This window comes from Anolis sagrei, chromosome 4, assembly GCF_037176765.1.
Source record: "Anolis sagrei isolate rAnoSag1 chromosome 4, rAnoSag1.mat, whole genome shotgun sequence".
NCBI lineage: Eukaryota > Metazoa > Chordata > Lepidosauria > Squamata > Dactyloidae > Anolis > Anolis sagrei.
In genome coordinates, this window is record NC_090024.1 from 77513950 (window position 1) to 77539323 (window position 25374).

Here is a 25374-nt window from a genome sequence, read left to right on the forward strand (position 1 = left end):
GTGTAGTTAATTGATACCTGAAAAAGTAATGACTTAGTATATGACTGTGGAGAAATGTTAACCTAACAATCCTGCATTCTTTTAACATCTTTCTTGAAGCAGAAGTAAGTAGACTGATCTAAATAAATTGTATGAATGTAATATTTGTTCCTTGTTTAGCTAAAAGAGAATTCTGTGATTATAGTTTCATATTTACCAATCTCTGGTACCTGCTTATGAGATGTTTTCTAAGAAAGCTGAACTTCCAACTTGGATTTGATGCAATTTGATAGATAGAAAAAGCCCTTAAGGTTGTAGAATTAATACAGTTTGAGATTACTTTGACTGCTTATCAGTGGCATGGAATCATGGGATTTGTAGTTTGGTAGAGAAGGCTAAGGATTTTGTAAAATTACAACTTCCACAATTCCATGGTACCAGGCTATGGCAATTAAAGTGGTGTTGAACTGCATTAATTCTACACTGTAGATGCACTCCTTGTGCCATTCCACAGTTCAGCAGTCATCTCTCACTACCTTCTAGTAACCATCTTTTTAGAAGACCAAAGCCCCTGAAAAACAGTATGTACATAGCAGATATTCAGCTATTTGTCATATAACTGTGAAAATGAAGGCAATACTATTTATTTTTATGAATACTTATACATTCTTTAGATTAAAAAATATTTCGTTGTGGGATACACAATCATACAATATCCATTGTTCTAAAACACAGTATCCTGAAAGATTTGTAAGAATGTTTTCAGTTTGGATTTAAAAACCTCATTTTGTTGGGATATGTTGAAATGCAGAGGGAAAAGTTCTACTAAATGTCCTTCTCTGAATGACTGGAGCAGACCTCAGCAACAGGTGAACCAACTTGCAGACCTCTCCAGATGACCTCAAGCATCCTGTGGGTCTATAAGGGAAAAGTTGGTCTCTCAGGCAATCATATCCTAGAATGAGGATAACATGATAACAAAACCAGGTCCTCAATGCCTGGTGCACTGTGTTCCAGGTATTTTTGTTCAATGTGTTGTCAAAGGCTTTCATGGCCGGAATCACTGGCTTACGGTGAGTTTTCTGGGCTGTATGGCCATGTTCCAGAAGCATTCTCTCCTGAAGTTTCACCCACGTCTATGGCAGGCATCCTCAGGGGTTGTGAGGTCTGTTGGAAACTAAGATAGCGAGATTTATATATCTGTGGAACAATGTCCAGGATGGGAGAAAGAACTCTCGTCTGTTTGAGGCAAGTGTGAATGTTGCAATTGGCTGCCTTGATTAGCATTTAATGGCCTTGCAGCTTCAAAGCCTGGCTGGTTGCTGCTTGGGGGATCCTTTGTTGGGAGTGTTGGCTGGCCCCAATTGATTTTTGTCTAGAACTCCCCTGCGTTTTTAGTGTCCTGATTTTGGAGTTTTTTAAATACTGTAACTAGCTTTTGTTCAGACTATCAGTGTTTGATGTAACAGTGTCAAATTTCTAGGGCCCGTGTGCCTTCAAGTCACCTGTTGACCTACTGAGACCTCATTAATTTTACAGGGTTTTCAGTACTCAGAAATGGTTTGTCATCACCTCCTTCTGAATAAAGCCTTGGGTACCTGGTATTCCTTGGAGGTCCCTTATCCAAGTACTCACCAGGGCTGGCCTGCTTTGCTTCTGAGATCAGATGGGATCTGAAGCCTTTGGCATGTTTAGTCCTCAATTTCCTGGATCTAGTTGTACCTCTATTGTATGGACATGTTCTTCCAAATTTCTAATTGCTGATCAGATTTCGAATCCTTTCTTTTGGGAGTTGGTAAGTCTTCTTAGGGGGAATTCCTTCTTATCAAATGGTAGAATCTCCCCCTGTATTTTTAGGATGCTGATAGTTTTATCCAGAGCAGGTTCATCCCTGTATCCAGTATTCAGTTTTTTTGGATATTATGTGTAGATGTTGTTTTTGTAAAGAAAAAGATTTATTTGAAATAGATTTAATTGGAGATTTAACCAGCAGGTGATGAAATGATCGTTTTTATTATTTTTTTCTCCCAAGGGGGGAAGAAATGTAACACATTCTACAAGGCTTGGGGAAAGTCAAATACTTTTCACAAATTCTTTGAAATGAGGGTTTTTACTACCTGCAGGGTAATAGCTTGATTTTTCCATGAATCAATCTGGTTTACCATAGAAACGGAGATATTTCAATCTATTTTATGTGCTCTTCATGCTGTGAAGAAGTTAATACATTTCCTTCTGAAAAGTGGATTATAAGACATTCATATTCAGAGATGTTTTGGCAGTAATTGCTGAGAGATGACTTCCTCAGTTGAAATGGGATCGCAACTTTGTTCAAAGGATGGATGATCAATCTATCGCGAAGGATGTTTGGCAATAGGTTGCTAGTTCAGGTCTGTCCTAGCTCCTGGGAGGTTAGAGCCGAAATCTGATAACTAAAGGCGACCCCTTTTTGACGTCATGGTTGTAGGCTTGGTGATGTCACAAGGAACATGTTATGAGGGTGATGTTTCAAAGAGTAGTATCTGATGATGTCATTAAACAGTACACATTTGAAATCAATCACAATTGCACAGGGTTGTCTCTGAGATAAAAAAGTCTGATATATGAGTCAGCTGTTAGGTTAAGGGTTCATAGAAGTCAAAAAGATGCAAAAATCGTTGAAAATAGCAACATTCTACAAGCTTTTTATACTAGTTATTTGTTTGTTTATAATTCAGATTGCTTACCGTATTGTGTATATGTGTATTGGTATGCAGTTCTCCTTAACTCTATGTTGTGGGAGGGGCTGCAGACCATGTGATCAGATCTGGGACTGTTCAAGACTCAGACTCCATTTTAGAAACAGTACAATTTAGAAGAAAGTAGAAACAGTATGCTTTTAGAAGACTGTAGAAACAGAATGCTTTAGAGAACTGACTCCATGATACTCTATTCCACTCTCAGACCAGAGAGATGCTTTAGACTATGGACTGTTGAACTGATATGCAAAGTACCTGTATGCTGAATACATGAAGTTTGTGAGTAAATCAACTATGTTACTTTAAAGAAGTCTACTTATTTTGTCTCTTGAGAGCATGATTTAAACCAAGATGTTTTAAGGGAGAGTTGATTTTTTGGGCAACTGAAATAACACTTTTGAAACTCTGCTCTCTCCCTCCCCCTCCCTCCCTCCCTCCCTCCACACACACACACAAACACACACACACACACACACACACATGTTTTTGTGCATTGGCATATCTTTGTCTCTAACAGATCAAAGAGATATCTAGGTATATCAGTTTAAGAAACTTAGTTGCCTTGCATGAATCCTGATGGATATTTACCACTAGGGAGAAGGTTGACTCAAGTGAGTTTTTAATTCTTCTCAGGGAGATTTCTGATTTTCCCAAATTGCAATGAATGCAATTTTCAAAAAGGTTATGGAGATTTCAATTTTCCCAAAAGTTTATGGCATCAATTTTCCCAAAAGGCTATGATCTAAAAAAAAAATGACACAATTTCTGATGGTGTTGGCTGATTTGAATTCCTCCAAGGGAGTAATGAGGCACACTTGGCTTCACTGAACCATAAATGGTTGAGATTTCATCCCATATGCTATAAGCACTGAGATTCAGCATAATCTAGTTTCAGCATTATGTAGAATGTTTGACTCTGAAGACCAGTTTTGTAAGCCATGAAAACTCACTAGATGATCTTGAATAAGTAATATTATCTTAGCCTCAGAGGAAATCAAAGACAGCCCATTACAGAAAAACCCTTGCCAAGAAAACACAATGATAGGATTGCTGTAGGATTGCCATAATGGTGTGAATGGCTAGAAGGCACACAGTGGTAGAATAGATGCTTTTCATGCATTAGGTGCCACCTGCAGTCCCTGGTGTCTGGGATAAGTTTAAGAAAAGACCCTGGAGAGCCACTGCCTCAGCGCAGACAATATGAAACTATTGGCTTGCTTCATTATAAGGCAGTCTCCAGTGTTCTTTTAGTTGATGATGACATAGTTTACAGGTCACTCAAATAGGAAAAGCGAGGACTGGTTTATTATGAATATATATATATATATATATATATATATATATATATATATGATGAATAATGTCCTGTCAATCAAATGCCTCCTTAAATTCAAATTAACAAAATATTGCTTTCTGTTAGTATTAATATCTGTGCTGTAATTCAGTGACTGGGTTTGTAGATAAAGTAAACATAACCGCCCACAGGAGTGAACCAGTTTTGATTAAACTTCAGTGGATTTTTTTATCACATCTATAATTGTTTGTCCTAGAGCACCCACTTAGCATTTTTGTTTGAAATTGCTAACATGTCAAAGCAAGGCTGGTAAAGTTAGTGGTAAATGTATGCTGGAGGAATATGTGATCCAAAACAGTGGAAAGGTACTTGGAGAACTGAGAGAAGATATCTTGAATTTTATTTTCAAAATGAAATCTATGCATTAAAACATAAATAATCTTAAAACTTCAACAAATCCCTGTTGCCTCTGCTTAGACAACCTGAGAGAAGGGTGGGATATCAGTCAATCAAATGCATAAAGGAATACTTGCTTAGCAGCTTCAATGTGCATTTGTTTCTCTGCAAGATAATGTGAAATGGCATGCAAGATGCTTTTTTCATGTCAGGAGTGAATTGAGAAACTACAAGTCACTTCTGGCTGATTGTCCTTTTTATAAAGTACAGCTAAAGCATCTTCTGCAGAGTCCATTGTAAATATTGCACAACAGATTCATGTGGATGTTTAAAACAGTCCATTAGGTGACATTCAGAAAACATTTACTGTTGCCAATTTTTCAGTACCCCAACATTGAGCTAAGGGGACCCCATTTGGGGTCAGGGCCCACAGTTTAAGCAGCAGTGTTTTGGAATATCCAAAGCCAAGAGTTTTGCATCTGAAGAGGTTTTCAGCCTGTGTTCTTACCTGATGGAGGTAATCTAATAGTCTCATCACACTAGAGCATGGATCCATTTTAAATCTGGTTTCTGCCTCCTGATGAATTTTGGGGTTTGTAGTGTAGTGAGGCCAAGGACCTGCCTGGCTGAGCAGTTTGTTTATTTATTTACTCTATTTGTATCCTGCCTTCCTCTACCCTGAAGGGGACTCAAGGTGGTTTTACATATGGCAACTATTTAATGCCTTTGGTCAACAAACAGTTAGAATACACTTAAGTTAAAAAATTAAAATGAAAGCCCCCTCCCTAAACTACTAGCCGTAGAATTCTGCAGGAGGCTGAAACTGGATATAAAGTGTATCCATGCTCTAGTGCGATGAGGACCTACATTTAAAGTCCACTGAATTTATTTATTTATTTATAACATTTCTACCCCGCCCTTCTCAACCCCCGAGGGGAGACTCAGAGCGGCTGATGTTGCACTTATTTCTAAGGAGCCATTTACATATAGCAAATACAGACAGTGGTAGTGATTAGCAATACTGAAGTCCACACAGCCAACTGCAAAGCTGTGAGCCATCTAGATGGTCTATATATGACACTGTGGGGCCACAACAGGTTTGATGCCACTGGACTGTCACCATTCCCTCCATCGATCAAACCATGACAGTGACCACTGGGCATGAAAGTGGTGGTGGTGGTTACTCATTTCCTGTAATGATGCGAGCTGCAGTGATGAAATCATGCATCATGAAGGAAAGCAGGAATTTTTCCCTCATTCCACTCCTTGCTTCTTCTATTGATTTGTTGTTCAGACTGGTCTCACTATAAGTGTCAACAGCCATCACCACTAGTTTTGTGCCTAGTGGTTGTTGCTATGGCTAAAAGGTAAGTCCAACTCCTGGAGTGGCTGTGTGAACCCAACTTTTTAAACTAGCTCAAAATGTGGGCGAGCTCTGATACTTCTGAGAACATTCTGCAGCTTTTTTTTTTAACATGGGAGATCACATTTAACTGAATGGATCCTATGGGCATGGAGCCCATTCACCCCTGAGCTGACTCATTTGGCCCATGTAGATGGACCCTGAATAAGCTTTCTAGGATTTCACTATAGCTGTTTAAAACTTGGTGTGCCAGCATGGTGTCGTGGTTTGAGTGCTGGACTATGACCTCTTCTACACTGCCGTATAATCCAAATTATCAAATCAAGTAATCCACAATATCTGCTTTGAACTGGATTATATGAGTCTACACTGCCATATAATTTAGTTCAAGGCAGATAATCTGGATTTAATATGATAGTGTAGAAGGGATGTATGACTTTGGAGAACAGGATTGAAATCCCCATTCATGCATGGCCTTGGGCAAGTCACCCTTTTACAGCACAAAGGGAGGCAATGGCAAACCCCATGCAAACAACTCTTGCCAAGAAAACCCAGTGATAAGTTTACTTTAGGCTCACCATAATTTGGGACTGAATCAAAGGCACACCACAGCAACAGCAAGTTCATTATTTGGTCTCAGTCCAGTATTCTCTGTGCTAATGCTGTGTTTGTAGTGGAGGGAATATATCACCTCCCAACAAAGGATTCCCCCAGGCAGGAAGCAGCCAAGCTTTGAACCTGCAAGGATATTCAATGCTAATTAAGGTGATCAATTGCAACATTCACACTTGCCTCAAACAGACAAGAATTCTTTCTCCCACCCTGGACACAGATATATAAACCCCACTTGCCTAGTTTCCAACAGACCTCACAGCCTCTGAGGATGCTTGCCATAGATGTGGGTGAAACGACAGGAGAGAATGTTTCTGGAACATGGCCATAGAAAACTCACAGCGATCCAGGAATTGATCTAGTTATCTGCTTACTTAGCTCTAGGTTTTATTTTTATTATCACACTAAATTCATGGAAAAAGAATATTATCTTGCCTTACAATAGATGTTTTTCAGGCAAATGTATCCAAGGCTGTTTGAACACTAAAGTGTTCCATACCTATTAGAGATTTAAAATTATCTTGAGGCATTTAAAAATGAAATCCCACAACAGTAAACTGGTTTCTTTTTCCTTGTCGTCTTTTTTTGGTTTAGTGAAGATAAAGTAAACAATCTCCTATCCTCTCCACCCTTTTTAGATATTTATTGGATTTCACGAACAATACATTCCTGATGCTGTTATTTCCCCCATTCTAACTTTATGAGGCAGCATCTGGGATATTACAATGAACATTTTTTGTAGTTAGATTAAGTCCCACTCTTACATACAGAGCTTACAGCTCTGTTAATGCCCCTGATTTCCATAAAATATTCAGGGCAGACTGTTATTACCGTGATTATTTTCTCCCTAATGCCGAACTTCAATCAGCTTCAAATTTGAAATGCATTCCATGGTTATGCATAATGCTGTCATTTGTGCTGCAATATTTTTTAATTTCAGTGCTGCCTAGGAAAAGAGCTTATGCAAGAAACGTTAATTTTCTGTGTTTAATTATTTAAAGTGTATCGATTTCTTATTAGTTTGGATTTATGACTTATTTGCTATTTAATACAGTCATGTAATTTTCTTGTTTACTGAAGTGTACTGACGTTTCTGTCAGGCTGGATAGATATACAGAGTTTAAGACAACTGAGAAATGCCTTCAGTAATTTCAAGACACAGGAAGCTACCAACTTTTTAGAAATTAGCCAGGAACATCAATTTTCTCTTGTCAGATTCCTGTGTTTCTTCTATAGAAGGATGTGCTATGCAGAAGTGCCAGACAATCTTGTACAATTCATTCAGTTACTTCTTCTACCATTATCTCTAGATAATAGGTTCTACATTTTCCCTCTCCTCTTTTTGTGCATGATCTCCTGGTTTTCCTCCCTGCCTTGTCTGAATTTGGTGACGATTTCAGCATTCAAGTCCTTAAACTCAGTGGTTTCACTTAGAACCAACACTGCTCTTTTTTGCCCTGCACCCTCTATTGTTTACTCTCCACCAGTCTGTCATTGTGGCATCTTCTCTGATCTCCATCATGACAACTAATACATTATAGACTAGAAATTGTATTTTTAAAAATTTATCATATCAGAAGTGAACCGAGGGTACAGATGAAAATCACAAGTTTTACATGTATTTAAAAGAGCACAAAGTTTAAAAAATTGGCATTATATTAAATGTCCTTTGACCAGTAGCTAGCCATTTGGAGTGCCTCTGGTGTTGCTATAAAAAGGTTCGCTGTTGTATATGTGGCAGAACTCAGACTGCATTGTAATAGCTGGTCTGTGGTTTGCTCTTCTCCACACTTGCATGTTGTGGACTCCACTTTGTGGCCCCATTTCTTAAGGTTAGCTCTGCATCTTGTGGTGCCAGGGCACAGTCTGTTCAGTGCCTTCCAAGTCACCTGTCTTTTGTGTGCTCAAGAGGGAGTCTCTCATTCGGTATCGGCCACTAATTGAGGTTCGGAGTTTTAGCCTGCCACTTTTGGACTCTTGCTTGCTGAGGCGTTCCTGCGAGTAATTCTGTAGATCTTAGAAAACTATTTCTTGATTTAACGCATTGGCGTACTGGCTGATATCCGAACAGGGGATGGGCCGGAGATGTCACTACCTTTGTCCTTTCATTATTGGCTGCTACTTCCCGGCAGATGTCAGGTGATGCAATGCCGGCTAAACAGTATAATTTCTCCAATGGTGTAGGGCATAGACATCCTGTGATAATGCGGCATGTCTCATTAAGAGCCACATCCACTGTTTTAGTGTGGTGAGATGTGTTCCACACTGGGCATGTGTACTCAGCAGCAGAGTAGCAAGGACAAATGTCTTCAGTGTATCTGGTTGTGATCCCCAGGTTGTGCCAGTCAGCTTTTGTATGATGTTGTTTCTAGCATCCACTTTTTGCTTGATATTCAAAGAGTGCTTCTTGTAGGTCAAAGCACGGTCCAGGGTAACTCCCATGTATTTGGGTGTGCTGCAATGCTCCAGTGGGATTCTTTCCCAGGTAATCCTCAGAGCTCGAGATGCTTGTCCTGTTCTTAAGATGAAAATCACAAGTTTTACATGGATTAGGAATCTGGTGGTTTTGTCACAAGAAATTCAATGTGCAGATTTGACAAATATGAATTTAATAATTATGTGTGGGAATGAATGGAAGAATGAAAGGATGTATGAATGGAATTAATAATTTTGGAAACACCAGTATAATATTAAGTCCTGCAATGACTAACTACCTCCTTGATGGACTTGCTAATGAGAAACCCTGATAAGAACTGGGACAGTGATAACTGAAATGTTTGCAACATTCCTTATGTGAAGAAGGAAGTCAACATAAGATCAACACCAATCAAGAAGATCAACATCTGGCCAGGAAACTGAGATAGAGCCAGGATGGAAGACGTCTATCATTAATTTACAACTTTGGGACTACATCAACAGAATATTCCTATAAAAGATTCAGTCTAATAATGCTCAAAGTGTGGCAGACCGAGGAGTCTGTTCCACCCGCCATGCTCTACTCCATGGGAAGGAGAGAGATGGTGTATTTGGAGAGTGTCAGTTATGGGAAAGCATGATTCTGGATACTTTGGGGCTTCTTTCTCAAGGGAAGAGGAAGAAGTGCGGTTTTGGAGTCTTAGATTTTGTGCTGGGAGTCAGGTTCTGCTGTATGGAAAACAGAGATCTGGTCCTTGGCATTGTTCTTAGGGAAAGTAGTTTTGGTATCTCAGCGTTTTGAAGTTTTGGCATTATGGAAGTTATGGAACTATGCGTTGGCAGGCTACAGGGAAGCAGGGTCTGGCCTAACAGGTGCTTCTCCAAGGAGGGAGAAAAGAATATGGTAATATTTTGGATGCATGTGGATGAATGCATGTACATGTGGTGTGAATGTTGAGTGAAAATGTAATTCCCCTTTGTTCATTTGTTTACCATGTAATTGTGAATCCAATGTAGTTGCACAGAATCTGTATGTCTGTATGTCTAATGTCATTCTATGTCTAAATGTTTTTGTGTAATCTGATATACCCTCTCACACTGGAAATTGCAATAAAAAGAACCTATTAAAGTTATTGGAAAGTCATTCATGATAGTTTTCCCTGTAATATGCAGTAAGAGCACCTAAGGCATTATTTCTCAACCTGTGAGTCCCCAGGTATTTTGGCCTACAACTCCCAAAAATCCCAGCCAGTTTACTAGTCTGGGAGTTGAAGGCCAAAACATCTGGGACTCACAGGTTGAGAACCACTGACCTAAATCTTCAGAGAGTTTCTGTTCAACCATTTCAAAACTTCCTGCTTGGGCCGTGATGGCACGATTGTCAGCATAGATGAAATTCTCTGTCCCTTCTGGCAGTGGCTGACCATTTATGTAAATGTTAAACCTTGATGGAGTAGGCACCCTTCCTTGAGGCAGGCTGTTCTTTTGTTTTCACTGTCTGCTTTTCTTGCCCTGGAATTCAACGGCTGTCGACCAGAAGCGACTAGAAATTGTAAATTCCATTTGACAAATCCCTCTTGTACCATGAGCTTACAGAGAAGCTATTTTTTTCTCCTCAGCCATAACCTGCTATTTGATTTATGGTAGCAATAAACTTGACCTACCTTGCCCATACCATTGTGAGGATTATGTAAACGAAATGTAGAAAGACTCTGAATTCTCTCGAGAATCATAAGTATTATGATTACTAGAAGAAAAAACCTGAATATATGAGAGCTGCTTTTATATTTTGAAGGATCTCCAGGGGGAATATTTTGTGCTTGAAATAATACAAATGATAAGTAATACTAACACTTGAAAAATGTGTTTGTGTGTGTACATGTAAGGAGGCTGTTGTTGTATTGCATGGATCTCTTGGGGATATGTTATACTTGAAAGGGTAGGCTTCATTTGTATTTGAGAGCCTCACTTTATCCATTAAAATGAATGGCAACCATTAACATAAACACAAGGAGGGAAAGAAGTGTATTTAAGAATAATGCTGCAAAAGTGAAGGGATCAAAGTATCTGTTACAGACAGTGGGGTTGTATGTTGTTATTATTGCTTGCTGTTGTGTGTTTTAAAGTTGTTTTCAACCTAAGATAACTTTAAAGTAGACTTATTACAAGGTTTTTTTTTTAAGATTTGTTTTTGAGGGTTTGTCTCTGCCGTCATCTGAAAGGAAACCCAAGGTCACCCAATGGGTGTCTTGGTCAGGTAGAGATTCAAACCCTGGACTCAGATTCATAATCCAGTGCTCAAACCAGTTACCAATATTCTCAGCTTCCAGAAGATTTTCAGGATGATCTGCGGTAGAGTCCTGTGAGTGTGAAGCAGAGGCTACAAAGAAGACTATCACTGTATGGCAGGAAAAACTAAGGATCACTTCACACAGGCCTCTGGAATCGCCACACATTCTGGTGTATCTGGTGGTGCCCAACATGGGGCTTGGGGAACACATAATCTCACACACAGCATTGCCCAATTTGATGGTCACCATATCCCACGTGGGGAAGCATGAGCTGCTTGGCTTCCCCCATTGTCTGAGAGGCAACACGGGAAGCCTCCTCGTTCATGCCTTGATGGCATGCACTGGATCTTCTATAGTTTTACAACGAAGCCCTGTCGGAAGTAGTTCAGCGTCGTCTGATGGGAGCCGGAGGGTTCTGTCATAAAACTATGAAAGATCTGGCACATGCTGCTGAAATTAAGCCCATCTGATGAGGTTGTTAATCTTTAGTAGGTAGTCTAAACTTGTCTCCTTCCCATAGTGATCTCTGTTGTTATTCGTATAACATTGACTCCTTTGCTTTTGTAACTGTTTCCTGGGTTTTGTGTTTTTTAGTTGCACTAAAGCAGGGTTTCTTAAATTCTGATCTGCCAGATCTTTTGGATTTCAACTCCCAGAATTCCTGATCATTGGCCAAGGTATTGACTCATCTGGGAGTTGGTCCAAAACTTGCAGGGCGCTAGAATTTGGGAATTACTGTACTAGTCATTCAGGAAGCTGGGAGAACAGAGGGCTATTGAAAGCATTAGCTTGCAGTGAAAACTTCGGGGGCAATCTGGATGTGTGTGAAACTCCTGCCCTCATCATACCCAGAAGCTTGATGTGCTTAGTGTGAAGATGTCTGAAATGTTTTGCACTGTTTGGTTGATTGTGCCTTCTAACTGGAAACTCGGGATTCTCTTTTAAAATACTTTCACTGCTTGCAGCAGGCCATTAAAAAGGGGGCTAGACAGGTGTCTTGGGAAATGGAGTTCCAGTGTCTGGTCATCACCACAAAGAAGGCCCTCTCCCTTGTCCTTACCTTCCGATGAATGAGAAATCAAGTGTTCAGAACCCCATCCTTGGATTGTCTTTGGATGCAGTTCATTCCTTTCCCCATGTGGTGTCACAATTGGACTCTGCTTCTTTTTGCTTTCAGGAGATGGTGTTTACAAGGCTGGCAAAAAACGATCTGAAATGCGGGGAGCTGTGGAAGTCCAGGAAGATGAAGATACTCAGACTGAGGTCCCAGTTGACCAGGTAAATTAGAAGCTGGAAATAAATGGCTAACGTTGAAATCCGCTCCCCATCCTTCTATTAACCTTCATGATTTCCTTAGCATGCATCATCTACAGGTTGGGATGCGAGGGCTGCAAAATGACCAGAGGGGAAAAAAGAAATATCAAAACATTAGCTTCACTGATTCAGCACCTGATTAGTCACATCATGTTGTCACAGGTGGGAAGAAATGGAGGATGCAGAGAAATGATATCTGTGCAATGTGGGATCATTCTAGAGAGACATTTTTCTTCATGATGTGACGTTAGAAAAGGACAACACCATTATTTGTCTTGTGTAGTTGATTTGTTTATTTCATTTTGTATACATTGAAGTAGCCTACTTTTGCTTTTCGAATAATTAGTTCATGAGATTTCAAGATATCTGTTCCGTATACAGGCAGTCTCCAAGTTACAAACATCCAACTTACAAATAACTCCTATTTAAGAATGCGGATGAGGCAACAGGAAGTCAGAGAACTCTATCCCTAGCAAGGGAAATTCACTCCTAAAAGAGTTATTGTGGGGAAAAGGTGTCTCAACTGAAGCTTTAGCACCACACTAAGCCACATTGATCAAAATCCAATTATCACAGGGACTGAAAGTGAGGCAAAATCTTCTGAACAGGGTGGAGGTGGGGGATGGGGAACAGGCAACAAAACAAACACCACAGGGATGTTAACCCTTCCCTATGCTATCCAAAGCTGATATATATTACACTTAGAAAATGTACCTGTTCCAACTTACATACAAATTCAACTTAAGAGTAAATCTACAGAACCTATCTTGTTCATAACTTGGGGACTGCCTGTACTTGGTAGGTCTCTTTGACCCTTCTTGTGACTGTTATTGGAAGCTGTGTGGTTTTAGCACTTTGTGATGAACAAGCAGTAGAGACAGTGCTGTGTTAGAGAGAAGAGGCAATCGTTTTGCCACCTTTTGCATTGAAACTGAGGTCTATGTAGCATAGCTTGAGCTTTTAAATTAAGGATACGGCACTCTCACGTCCCTTTTAAGGTCAAAATTGCTCATAATGGGGAAGAAAAAAAAAGCTGATTAGCAATGTTCATTTCTAAGTCTGCAAAATTACACCTTTTGTAGAAAGTCAAATGTCAGGCTGCAGCTGTTTCCGCTGCCGGCATTGAAATCAAGACATGTGCCTAGATTTGAATGCACGTGCTTCCTTTACGTATTTGAGCTAAGCACAGCTACTACCACTAACATTCTGTGGACATAAATATGTCTGTGCGTAATGGTATAGTTTGAAGAGATTTAAGACCAATCTGGGGATTCATACATCAAGGGAAAGACCTTCCCTTAATGTGTCAACCTAGCATAATGTGGATGGGAAAGGACGGGAGCTGGGCTATGCACATTTCAGGCTTCTAGTGTCCAATCTGGGGGCAAGAAACCTGTAAGTGTAATGCTTATAGGAAGAGATGATGTGAAGTAATTGAAGTTATATAGTTAGTCCTCCACATTTACCAGGATTAGGGGCAATGGCCCCCAATGAAATTTAAAAAAAAATAAGAAATTGCTATTTTTGTTTAACTGGGATAACAGCTCTCTAGGAATTTCTAGGTCTTCCAGTATGACTCTATAGTTGACTTCATCTGGAAAACAACCATAGAATCGCAGTAGTAAACCTAGAAATTACTAGTAAGCGTGATCCCTGGGGAAGGCAATGGCAAACCACTCCAGTATCCTTGCCAAGAAAACTAAATGGACCAGTACAACCAGAGATATGTCGGTATGCCATTGGAAGATGGGACTCCCAGGTCGGAAGATGGCCAAAATGCTACTGGGGAGGAGCAGAGGATAAGTTCAACTAGCCCCAGATGTGATGACGCAGCTAGCTCAAAGCCGAAAGGAAGGCTAGCGGCCGACGGTACTGGAGGTGAACGACGAATCCGATGCTCTAAAGATCAACACACCATAGGAACCTGGAATGTAAGATCTATGAGCCAGGGCAAATTGGATGTTGTTATTGGTGAGATGTCAAGACTAAAGATAGACATTCTGGGGGTCAGCGAACTGAAATGGACTGGAATGGGCCACTTCACATCAGATGACCACCAGATCTACTACTGCGGACAAGAGGAACATCGAAGAAATGGAGTAGCCTTCATAATTAATAAGAAATTCGCTAAAGCGGTGCTTGGATACAACCCAAAAAATGACAGAATGATCTCAATTCGAGTGCAAGGAAAGCCTTTCAACATTACAGTGATCCAAATATACGCCCCAACCACAGCTGCTGAAGAAGCAGAAGTAGATCAGTTCTATGAGGATCTGCAGGACCTACTGGATAATACACCAAAAAGAGACATTATTTTCATTACAGGAGACTGGAATGCCAAGGTGGGAAGTCAAATGACAACTGGGATCACAGGCAAGCATGGTCTGGGAGAACAAAATGAAGCGGGACGTAGGCTGATAGAATTTTGCCAGGAAAACTCGCTGTGTATAACAAACACTCTCTTCCAACAACCTAAAAGACGGCTTTACACATGGACTTCACCAGATGGTCAGCACCGAAATCAAATTGACTACATCCTCTGCAGCCAAAGGTGGCGGACATCCATCCAGTCTGTGAAAACAAGACCTGGGGCTGACTGTAGCTCAGATCACGAACTTCTTATTGCTCAATTTAGAATAAAACTAAAGAGATCAGGGAAAATACACAGACCAGTTAGATATGATCTCACTAACATTCCTAGCGAATATACAGTGGAAGTGAAGAACAGATTTGAAGGACTAGATTTAGTAAACAGAGTCCCAGAAGAACTATGGACAGAAGTCCGCGACATTGTTCAGGAGGCGGCAACAAAGTACGTTCCAAAGAAAAAGAAAACCAAGAAGGCAAAATGGTTGTCTGCTGAGACACTGGAAGTAGCCCAAGAAAGGAGGAAAGCAAAAGGAAACAGTGATAATAAGGGGAGATATGCCCAGTTAAATGCACAATTCCAGAGGATAGCCAGAAGAGATAAGGAACTATTTTTAAATAAGCAATGCATGGAAGTGGAAGAAGACAACAGAATAGGAAGGACAAGAGACCTCTTCCAGAAAATTAGAAACATTGGAGGTAAATTTCAGGCAAAAATTGGTATGATAAGAAACAAAGATGGCAAGGACCTAACAGAAGCTGAAGAGATAAAGAGAAGGTGGCGAGACTATACAGAAGATCTGTATAAGAAGGATAATAATATTGAGGATAGTTATGACGGTGTGGTGAATGAATTAGAACCAGACATCCTGAGGAGTGAGGTTGAATGGGCCTTAAGAAGCATTGCTAACAACAAGGCAGCAGGAGACGACGGGATCCCAGCTGAACTGTTTAAAATCTTAAAAGATGATGCTGTCAAGGTGATGCATGCCATTTGCCAGCAAATATGGAAAACACAAGAATGGCCATCAGACTGGAAAAAATCAACTTATATCCCCATACCAAAAAAGGGAAATGTGAAAGACTGCTCCAACTTCCGTACAGTGGCCCTTATTTCTCATGCCAGTAAGGTAATGCTCAAGATCCTGCAAGGAAGACTCCAGCAATACATGGAGCGAGAGTTGCCAGATGTCCAAGCTGGGTTTAGAAAAGGCAGAGGAACGAGAGACCAGATTGCCAATATCCGCTGGATAATGGAGAAAGGCAGGGAGTTTCAGAAAAACATCTACTTCTGCTTCATTGACTATTCTAAAGCCTTTGACTGTGTGGATCATAATAAATTGTGGCAAGTTCTTAGTGGGATGGGCATCCCAAGCCACCTTGTCTCTCTCCTGAGGAATCTGTACAAGGACCAAGTAGCAACAGTCAGAACTGACCACGGAACAACAGACTGGTTCAAGATTGGGAAAGGCGTACGGCAAGGCTGCATCCTCTCACCCAACCTTTTTAACTTGTATGCAGAACACATCATGCGATGTGCGGGGCTGGATGAATGCAAGGCTGGGGTGAAAATTGCTGGAAGAAACATTAACAACCTCAGATATGCAGATGACACCACCCTGATGGCCGAAAGCGAGGAGGATCTGAGGAGCCTTCTAATCAAGGTGAAAGAAGAAAGCGCAAAAGCCGGGTTGCAGCTAAACGTCAAAAAACCCAAGATTATGGCAACAAGAATGATTGACAACTGGAAAATAGAGGGAGAAACCGTGGAGGCTGTGACAGACTTTGTATTTCTAGGGGCAAAGATTACTGCAGATGCAGACTGTAGCCAGGAAATCAGAAGACGCTTACTTCTTGGGAGGAGAGCAATGTCCAGTCTCGATAAAATAGTGAAGAGTAGAGACATCAGACTGGCAACAAAGATCCGCCTAGTCAAAGCCATGGTATTCCCTGTAGTAACCTACGGATGTGAGAGCTGGACCTTAGGGAAGGCTGAGCGAAGGAAGATCGATGCTTTTGAGCTGTGGTGTTGGAGGAAAGTGCTGAGAGTGCCTTGGACTGCGAGAAGATCCAACCAGTCCATCCTCCAGGAAATAAAGCCCGACTGCTCACTGGAGGGAAAGATACTAGAGACAAAGTTGAAGTACTTTGGCCACATCATGAGGAGACAGGAAAGCCTAGAGAAGACAATTATGCTGGGGAAAGTGGAAGGCAAAAGGAAGAGGGGCCGACCAAGGGCAAGATGGATGGATGGCATCCTTGAAGTGACTGGACTGACCTTGAGGGAGCTGGGGGTGGTAACCGCCGACAGGGAGCTCTGGCGTGGACTGGTCCATGAGGTCACGAAGAGTCGGAGACGACTGAACGAATGAACAACAACTAGTAAGGTGTTCTCTCTTTATGTCTCTAGCTCTTCCAGCATGACTGAAGGAAGTTGACCATAGAGTCATACTGGGAGAGCTAGAGTTTTTTTAGAGAGAACATTAATCTGCAAGAGTCAAAACTGCACATATGGAAGGACGATGGTATATTCCATTATTTCCTGCATCTCTTTCTTTGTTTGCCAGATTTATCTGTGGCACAGGTGTGGATGATTGTTTATTGTCTGATCTTGGCCCTCTCCAGCTTCCCAATCTTTGGTCTTATTTTAATAAGTAGCTTAACAATTATTTTGCCTTATTGTTAATTGGTTAATTTGAGTTTATTGCATGTAGATCTGTGAGCATTAGGTACTGAAACTAATTTTCTCCTTAGTCCAATTTATCCAATTCTCTTTTGCTGTTATGTTAGATGTCTGATTTGCTTTCCCAATGTGATTAATATTTTACAATATAATTCTTCTTGTTTTTCCATCTGTTTCTCTCTATGTGCTTTTTTGCATTCATCAACAAGTGTATGTGTTTTATTCACAAGGCACATTATTAATATATTGCCTTTTTATTGCTGGGGAAGATGAGTTGGAGCCTTGTCACAGTAGACGTTCTGCAGCTAACTGATAGGACACTGAGTGGGCAGAACATAGGACTTGAAAGGCCTTTGGTCTCATCCAACATGGGTCATCTTATATTATCATCATTATTTATTTCCAGTCTCATTTGTAGTGATTGGACAAACAAGCACTTAATTGAATTTCCATCCAATATACCAATATACCAATATATCATTTACAGTTTATGGCTGGCAATATTCTTAGTTTGTCACAACTACAATAGACCTATTCAGTCAACTGTTGAATTGGGAGTCAACACATAGGTAAAACTCATTGATTGAATGTGTTTTGCCATTACCATTGTGTTGCTATTACCTCTAATAAGTACCTGAATTTTATCGATCATCAGACATACAAAACTGGTCGGTGCCTAGCAACTCCCCCCACCCAGAAAATTATTGATGGCAACAGTCTCTACTTGTCTTTCTTTAGCTTTCTCCTTTCCAGCAATGTTTCACTTTTCATCAGGCTGCCAATTTTCTTATTCTTATGTGCCAACTTGTGTTATAGTAGTGTATTAATGTTTCTCATGTGGCAATTTTTAAAATTTACTCACTTTCTATTTACAACCAGCTAGTTTGGTTCCCTTTATTAATTAACTGTTCCATCTGCTAATATATTCCGATAAAATAATTCAGGGTTTTAATTTTTAATTTTACATTTCTACTTATTCAATGAGTTACCAGTGGTTGTCATATATTTTAATTTATCTATTTCGATTTTAATTTATTTACTAGCTTGAGTACCCGCTGTTGCCCAGGTTATTTGAAAAAGTCATTTTTTTAATTGTACAAAATGCATAAGATTGTGAGTGAACTACAGCTCACATGCCAGGTTAACCTTGAAAAACTCCATCACGACTTAAAGTTTGTTATGTTGGGCAAGTTTGCTCTAGATGCATCATCGGTAGGGTTCAGTGTGCTCTCTGGCTGTAGGGTAAACTACAATTCCCACTATGGTGAATCAGTCCCCTCAAACCCCTCCAGTAGGTTGAGTTAGTCATGGGGGTTCTGTGTGCCAAGTGTGGTCCAGGTCCATCATCGGTGGTGATCACAGTTTCTCATGTTGTGGGTGAGAAGATGAGGTGGTTGTCAGTGTTTCCTTATAACAAGACAACTAGCCTGAAGAAAACATAATGGATAACTATTGTTCGACATCCAACATACCACTTTTGGCAAGACATGGGAGCATGTTCAATGTTGGAATGGAGTTACACTCCCTTTGAAGGCACGGTTCCAAAGTTCTGATATATATCTGAATTCAGCTTTGAAATTGGAGGCTCCAGTTTCTGCAGAAGCTAGGTGTGCTCTTGAACATTGAACTGCACTCATTTTTTTTTGAGATGGGAGATCTGATGATAGTTATACAGTTAGACTGGGTTGTGGCACAGCTGGTTGGGAGTCAGCTGCATCAAAATTACTACTGATTGAAAGGTCATGAGTGTTGCATCCCAGTTCAAGAAACAAGACCATAAGATTAAATCCACCACTCTGGACTGTAGGAAAAGGAATCCTTGTTTATTGATGAAAAATTGGTTACAAAAGAAAGGTAAATGCAGAGTAAAAAGCCACAGAAAAACACAGTAGTCAATAGGATCTCTGAACTTGAGCAAAACTTCAAAAGCCACAAAACAATAACCAGGAGTCTGTTAGCCTTTTACTAACCATCAACTTGGAAACTACAAGCCTCTGGGATTACTGGCCATGGAACACAGGAATTCTGCCAAGACCAGCCACAGTCCCGAACGTTGCTTGACCTAAAGAAGCACCCGGCAGGGATGCTCTTAAACCAAAGAAGCTATTCTTAGAAACGCCCCTTGACCTTTCTGTTTGGGACTCTTTCTGCTGTAGATGCTGTGACCTTCGTACAGACTGGGAAACAAATCTATCTCTCACTATCTGTTCTCTTCGGACCTCATTATCAAGTCCAGGTGGGGAGATATCACGGCTAACTTCCAAAACATTCTCTTCTAACTGTTGGGTTTCGTTTTCATTCCCACTGACCTCTGCATCAACAACACATTCCACACTGTCAGAGTCAGGGAGAGCTTGCTCAGTTTGAAAAACTATCAGAGAATCCTGTTCACACAGATCAGGATCAGACTGAACCCCAACAATGAGTTCGAAGCCAGCCTGGGTTGGAGTAAGCTCCTGACCATTTCTCTAGCTTGCTGTTGACCTTTGCACCCTTAAAGACAGTTGCATCTGTCAAGTAGGAAATTTAGGTACTGATTATGCAGGGAGGCTAATTTAACCAATATACTACGCCATAAAAATCTTCAGCAGCGTGCAAAAGAATGAGGAAGTACTCCATCAGTGTCACAAGTGGACAGTGAAGTGACAGCTCCCCCGGTGGCCAGAATTCAAGCATACCCTCATGAAGCTGGAAAGTTAAATAGCTAGCCTCTATGTGTCTGTCTATGTATGTTTTGTATCTATGGCATTGAACGTTTGCCATGGATATGTGCATTGTGATCCAGCCTGAGTCCCCTGCGGGGTGAGAAGGGCGGAATATAAATACTGTAAATAAATAAATAAACAAACACATGCTTTAGTTACATTGGGTTTGTTCTAACACATTTCACATGGGATTACCTTAGAAGAGTGTTAGAAAATAATGGCGTGTCCAAAGAGCTGCAGTTAGAATGTTAACTAGCATAAGTTGACACTCCCTTGCTAGAAAAACTCCACTGGCTGCCACTGTGTTTTGGGGCACAATTCAGTGAGGAGTTTATAAAGCCCTATATGGCTCTGGTCCAAGCTATCTTGCCAATCTGGCTGTTTCCTGATATGTGCTTTCCCAGGCCCTCAGTTCCTTAAGAGAGATCCTTCTCTCAATCCCATCATCAATGGAGATATGAGACTGTCCTTTTTTGCCCCTGGACTCTGGATGTCTCTTCCTAGTGAAGACAGATTGACTCCTTGGTTGCTGTCCTCCCATTGACATGCAAAATTCTTTTTGTACTGTCAGATTGTTACATTTTTTTAAAAAAACCATCTGTTTTTAATGGATTTTTATCTTTTAAATTGCATTGTATCATTGATCAGCTGGGTATCTTCCTTACCTAGTTCTATCTGCTTTGATCTAAACTTAAAAAAATAGACAATTCTAAGAAATCCCTATCTGTTTAAATGTCTTCAGTTTTGGTATAATAGTATAATTCCTATGAATGATCCCTTCCTCTGGAGTCATATGTGAGTGCAAAACATACATGTTTAATAATACCTATTAATTGCTTCCTTACAAATGATGCTTAACAGATCTATGAATCAGAATTCTAATTGAATTAGAAAAGAAATTGAATTTGAATTAATCATTACCAGGCCTTGTAAAAATGAACTTATTGGTCTAGTTATAAGGTCTTTACCAGAGGATTACTAGGAATTTTTTCATAGCAGTTTAATGACAGAAAAGAAATGATAATTTGACTTATTTTCTAGACCATTTGTAATGGTCTAGAAAAGATGTAAAAAAAGATGCTGCCTCAGGAGGTATGGGCAGGTAAAGAGCTGATCCACTGTAGATGCCTCTGTAGATGCCTGCATGGCATTGCCTGTTCACTGTGGTTCTGTAGGTGACAAAATTGTGATGTCTTGCTGTAATCTGCTTCTTGCTGTAATCTGCTTCTAAAAATGTTTAAAGTACATTAAAATTTCTGAAATTGTATTTGAGTATTCATTATTCCTGTCTTTGCTGACCTCCAGATATTAACAACTTTAAAAATGAAATATTTAGTACTTAGAATTGAAACAAAAATACAGAAGAAGGGGAGAAAGATAAAATGTACATTTTCCAATATGACAAATATACCATATGTACTTGAATATAAGCCGATACAAATATAAGCCAAGGCACCTAATTTTACCTCACACACACACACACACACACACAACAAAAAAACTGGGAAAACATATTGACTCGAGTATAAGCCAAGGGTGGAAAATGTAGCAGCTACTGATAAATTTCAAAATAAAAATAGATGCCAATAAAATAACATTAATTCCCTCCCAATATTGAAGTCTATGATAAATGATAAAAAATGATAAAAAGTGGCATAGGGAGATAGGGAAATTCATATGGCAGGGGGAAAAAACACAGGATAAGCTTCAGAAATCTAACAGATGACAGAAAAAGAGGGGGGCTTGCTTTACCTAATTTCCAATTATACTATGAGGTGGCTGCCCTGGACTGGATAAGGGAATGGACAACTTTGGAGAAGAAAAAACTACTAACCCTGGAAGGGTTTGATCTAGTCCAGGGTTGGCACAGGTATCTCTGGAGCGGAAAGGCAGAAAAGGAGAGAAACTTTAAGAAACACTCTAGAAGAACTGGGCTCATCCAAGTGTGGAATAGATATAAGGAAAGATTATATACAAAGACACTGCTATGAACATGTAACAATAACGGTAATAATAGTGTAAAATAATGAATTCAATTAGAATGAAATAATAAATGTAATAATAACAGTAATAAATAGAGTAAAAGAATAAATGTAATAATAACAATAATAAAGAGAGTAAAATAATACTAAATAGAGTAAAATAATAGATGTAAAATGATAATAATAGAGTAAAACAATGTAAATGTAATAATAATAATAATAATAATAATAATAATAATAATAATTCAAGCAAAATAATAAAATGCAATAAAATAACAATAACAGAGTAATATAATAAATAACTTTGACTTGAGTATAAACCGAGGGGGGCTTTTTCAGCATAAAAAAGTTTATAAACTCAGCTTATACTTGAGTATATACGGTATATATATTTAAACAAAAAGCCAATAATGCTGAATTCAGTCTCAAACTAATTATTTCTTTGTTTCCTTTTAAAATAGGTATGTTTAGATTTCATAAATAACTTGGGGCGGGGGAGGATGTGCTCTATTATTATTTAGAAAACTTAAATGGTTTAGAAACAAAATGTTATGTTTTTAGTTTTGGAAAACAACTGGAATATTTGTGAAGCATTATTCATTACTGGAAAATAGCAGCTAAATTTAAGTGGTGCTATTGATTCAAAGCTACTGTAAGTATGCCTTGAAATTATATTCATGCTGTGATGTTTGTTCCTATCAGAGTTTTGCTCTTCATCGCCTCTCCCGTTTTGCAATATGACCTGTAATATTCACAGTCAGTGCTTCATCCCTCTAGAAAAAGAGAAAATATTAATAAGCCAGCAAACCCTCCAGGCATCTATTCAAAAAATGCTTCTTTTTCTGAATTTTCACCTTGAGTTACTTTCAGATTGTGTTGTTTTACCTATACTCCGTTGTAAGTTGCACTGCCTGAGCAGGTTTTAGCATTTTGAATATAAGGGCTGTGTGAGAAGGCAATCATCATCCAATCCAGAAAAACATCACCACCAAGAAAAACAAAATAAGTTAGATGTGTAGTCAAGCTGTATGGATGGCCAACTCAGTACTGAAAACAAAATGGAATCATACGAGAGTAGTAAATGGGAAAAATTTTGAATATAAATATAAGGAGTCATTTAAAATATGTCAAAATCAAATTAATTTTGTCGTTTTTCATGGTAGGTATCTATGCCATTACCACAAGCTGGCTCTGAATCTCCTTTTAAATTTGCCATGTGTCATTATTGGGTCAGAATTAGTTTTTGAGAATTTAAGAAAAGACCTAATAAACTGGATCAAAGCTCCCCCTAATCCAGGGGTGTCAAACTCATTTTCACTGAGGAAAAACTTATGGTTCCCTTCAAAGGGCCATTTGTAATTGTTAGACTGTATAAATGTAACTGTTGTCCTAGCATTGAAATCTTCATGAGCTACATAAAATGACATGGCGGGGTGAATTTGGCCCAGAGACCTTGCATTTGAAATGTGTGTTCATGGTATTGTCTTGTTGTTGTTCTAGTACATCAGGAAACCCATTTTTCAGCCTAGGAATTGTTAATTGTGAATGTTCCTTCCATCCTTGCATTGGACAATTTATAGATCTCTTTGAGTATGCCTAGTGCTTTGAGATAAAGCCTCCAGCTTATATAGTTCTTTGAGTTCTCATGACTCTTATACATTGCACACCAAAGGCTGCATGGTTTAGTCAGACTAGCTGACAAGTATGTATTCTCTGAGAAAAGTGTAGGAGGGTTCATGCAAGTACGCCAAAGGAAATCTCAGTGTTGACTTGTTGTAGGTTTTTTGGGCTATATGGCCATGTTCTAGAAGCATTCTCTCCTGATGCTTCACCTGCATCTATGGCAAGCATCCTCAGAGGTTTTGAAGTCTCAGACCTCACAACCTCTGAGGATGCTTGCCATAGGTGCAGGCAAAACATCAAGAGAGAATGCTTCTAGAACATGGCCATATAGCCTGAAAAACCTACAACAACCCAGTGATTTCAGCCATGAAAGCTTTTGACAATACAATATCAGTGTTGTTGAGAATCAGTTAATTGCTTAATGTTAAAATCAAGCTACTCTTCCTCAAATTCAAATGAACTAGATTTTTAAAAAATGATTGTTGGGCTCAGGCATAGAGAGGCCATAGGTTGGAGGAGTCTCTAAAGCTGCCTCCATGGAGTTGGGAAGTGGCAGAGAGGCAGACAGAGGGCAAGAACAACTCTTTCCTTCTCCTTCTGACCATGCCTTCTTCCTTCCCCCTTCCCCTCTTTGTTTCATCCAGTTTTCAAGGCACATTTGATTTCTGGGTATATAGCTATGAATGGATCTGTTGAGAGACTTGAACCTCAGTCCTAATCTCTATTTAGAATGTCAGTTTCAATGGAACCACTCAAATGCATTGAGGACTGTGTTGCCGGCAACATAAACTGCCTGAAGTCATTGGGCCACAAGTATTACTGGTTTTAATGGAATTTTAATATGTGTACCTATTGTAGGGCCCCGGGTGGCACAGCGGGTTAAACCATTGAGCTACTGAACTTGCTGACTGGAATGTTGGAGGTTCAGATCCAGGGAGCGGGGTGAGCTCCTGTTGTTAGGCCCAGCTTCTGTCAACCTAGCAGTTTGAAAACATGCAATTGTGAGTAGATCAATAGGTACCGTTCTGGCAGAAAGGTAACGGTGCTCCATGCAGTCATTCTGGCCACATGACCTTGGAAGTCTCAAACTAGTTATTTCTAGGCTCTTCAGCTTAGAAATGGAGATGAGCACCACCCCCCAGAGTCGGACACAACTAAACTTAATGCCAGAGGAAATCTTTACCTTTACCTTTTACCTGTCTGTAGGGTTTTAGCTTTAACAACTACTTCTTTGTTCTTGCGGTCATCTTTAGAGGTGCTACTGAGCAAACTGGTGGCTAAGAAGTTAGTTATGTCATAACCCCCTGAAGATACCTCCTCCCCATGATGAGTTCTTTAGAAAATGTTATTTATTTATTTATGTGACTCGTATACCGCTACTCCCAGTTTGGCTCGGAGCGGTTTACAGAAACAAATTAAAACAATACAATTAGCTTTAAAAATAACCATAACAATAGCCAATAGGCAGCGAGAACAGGCATAGCCTGGGTTGTTCATGAACACAATGTGTAGTTCACCTTGCTTTGTAGCTGTTTTCTATGTAAATTCTTCTTCACACAATTTGAGAAATTAGTGGTGCCAGATAATTAACATATAGTTTGCAACTTGCAGAACA

The 25374-nt window shown here is 39.7% G+C and overlaps 1 protein-coding gene across 2 annotated transcripts in view; it reads left to right on the top strand.

Annotated features, from left to right (window-relative positions):
• The window catches only part of DCDC2 (doublecortin domain containing 2), a 77866-nt gene that overhangs the window by 49366 nt on the left and 3126 nt on the right, over nucleotides 1-25374 (top strand). For both annotated transcript variants that reach the window (XM_067467495.1, XM_060774902.2), the window contains exon 9: nucleotides 12263-12363. In XM_067467495.1, coding sequence (XP_067323596.1) covers nucleotides 12263-12363 — 101 coding nt within the window. The remainder of the gene's footprint in view (nucleotides 1-12262; nucleotides 12364-25374) is intronic.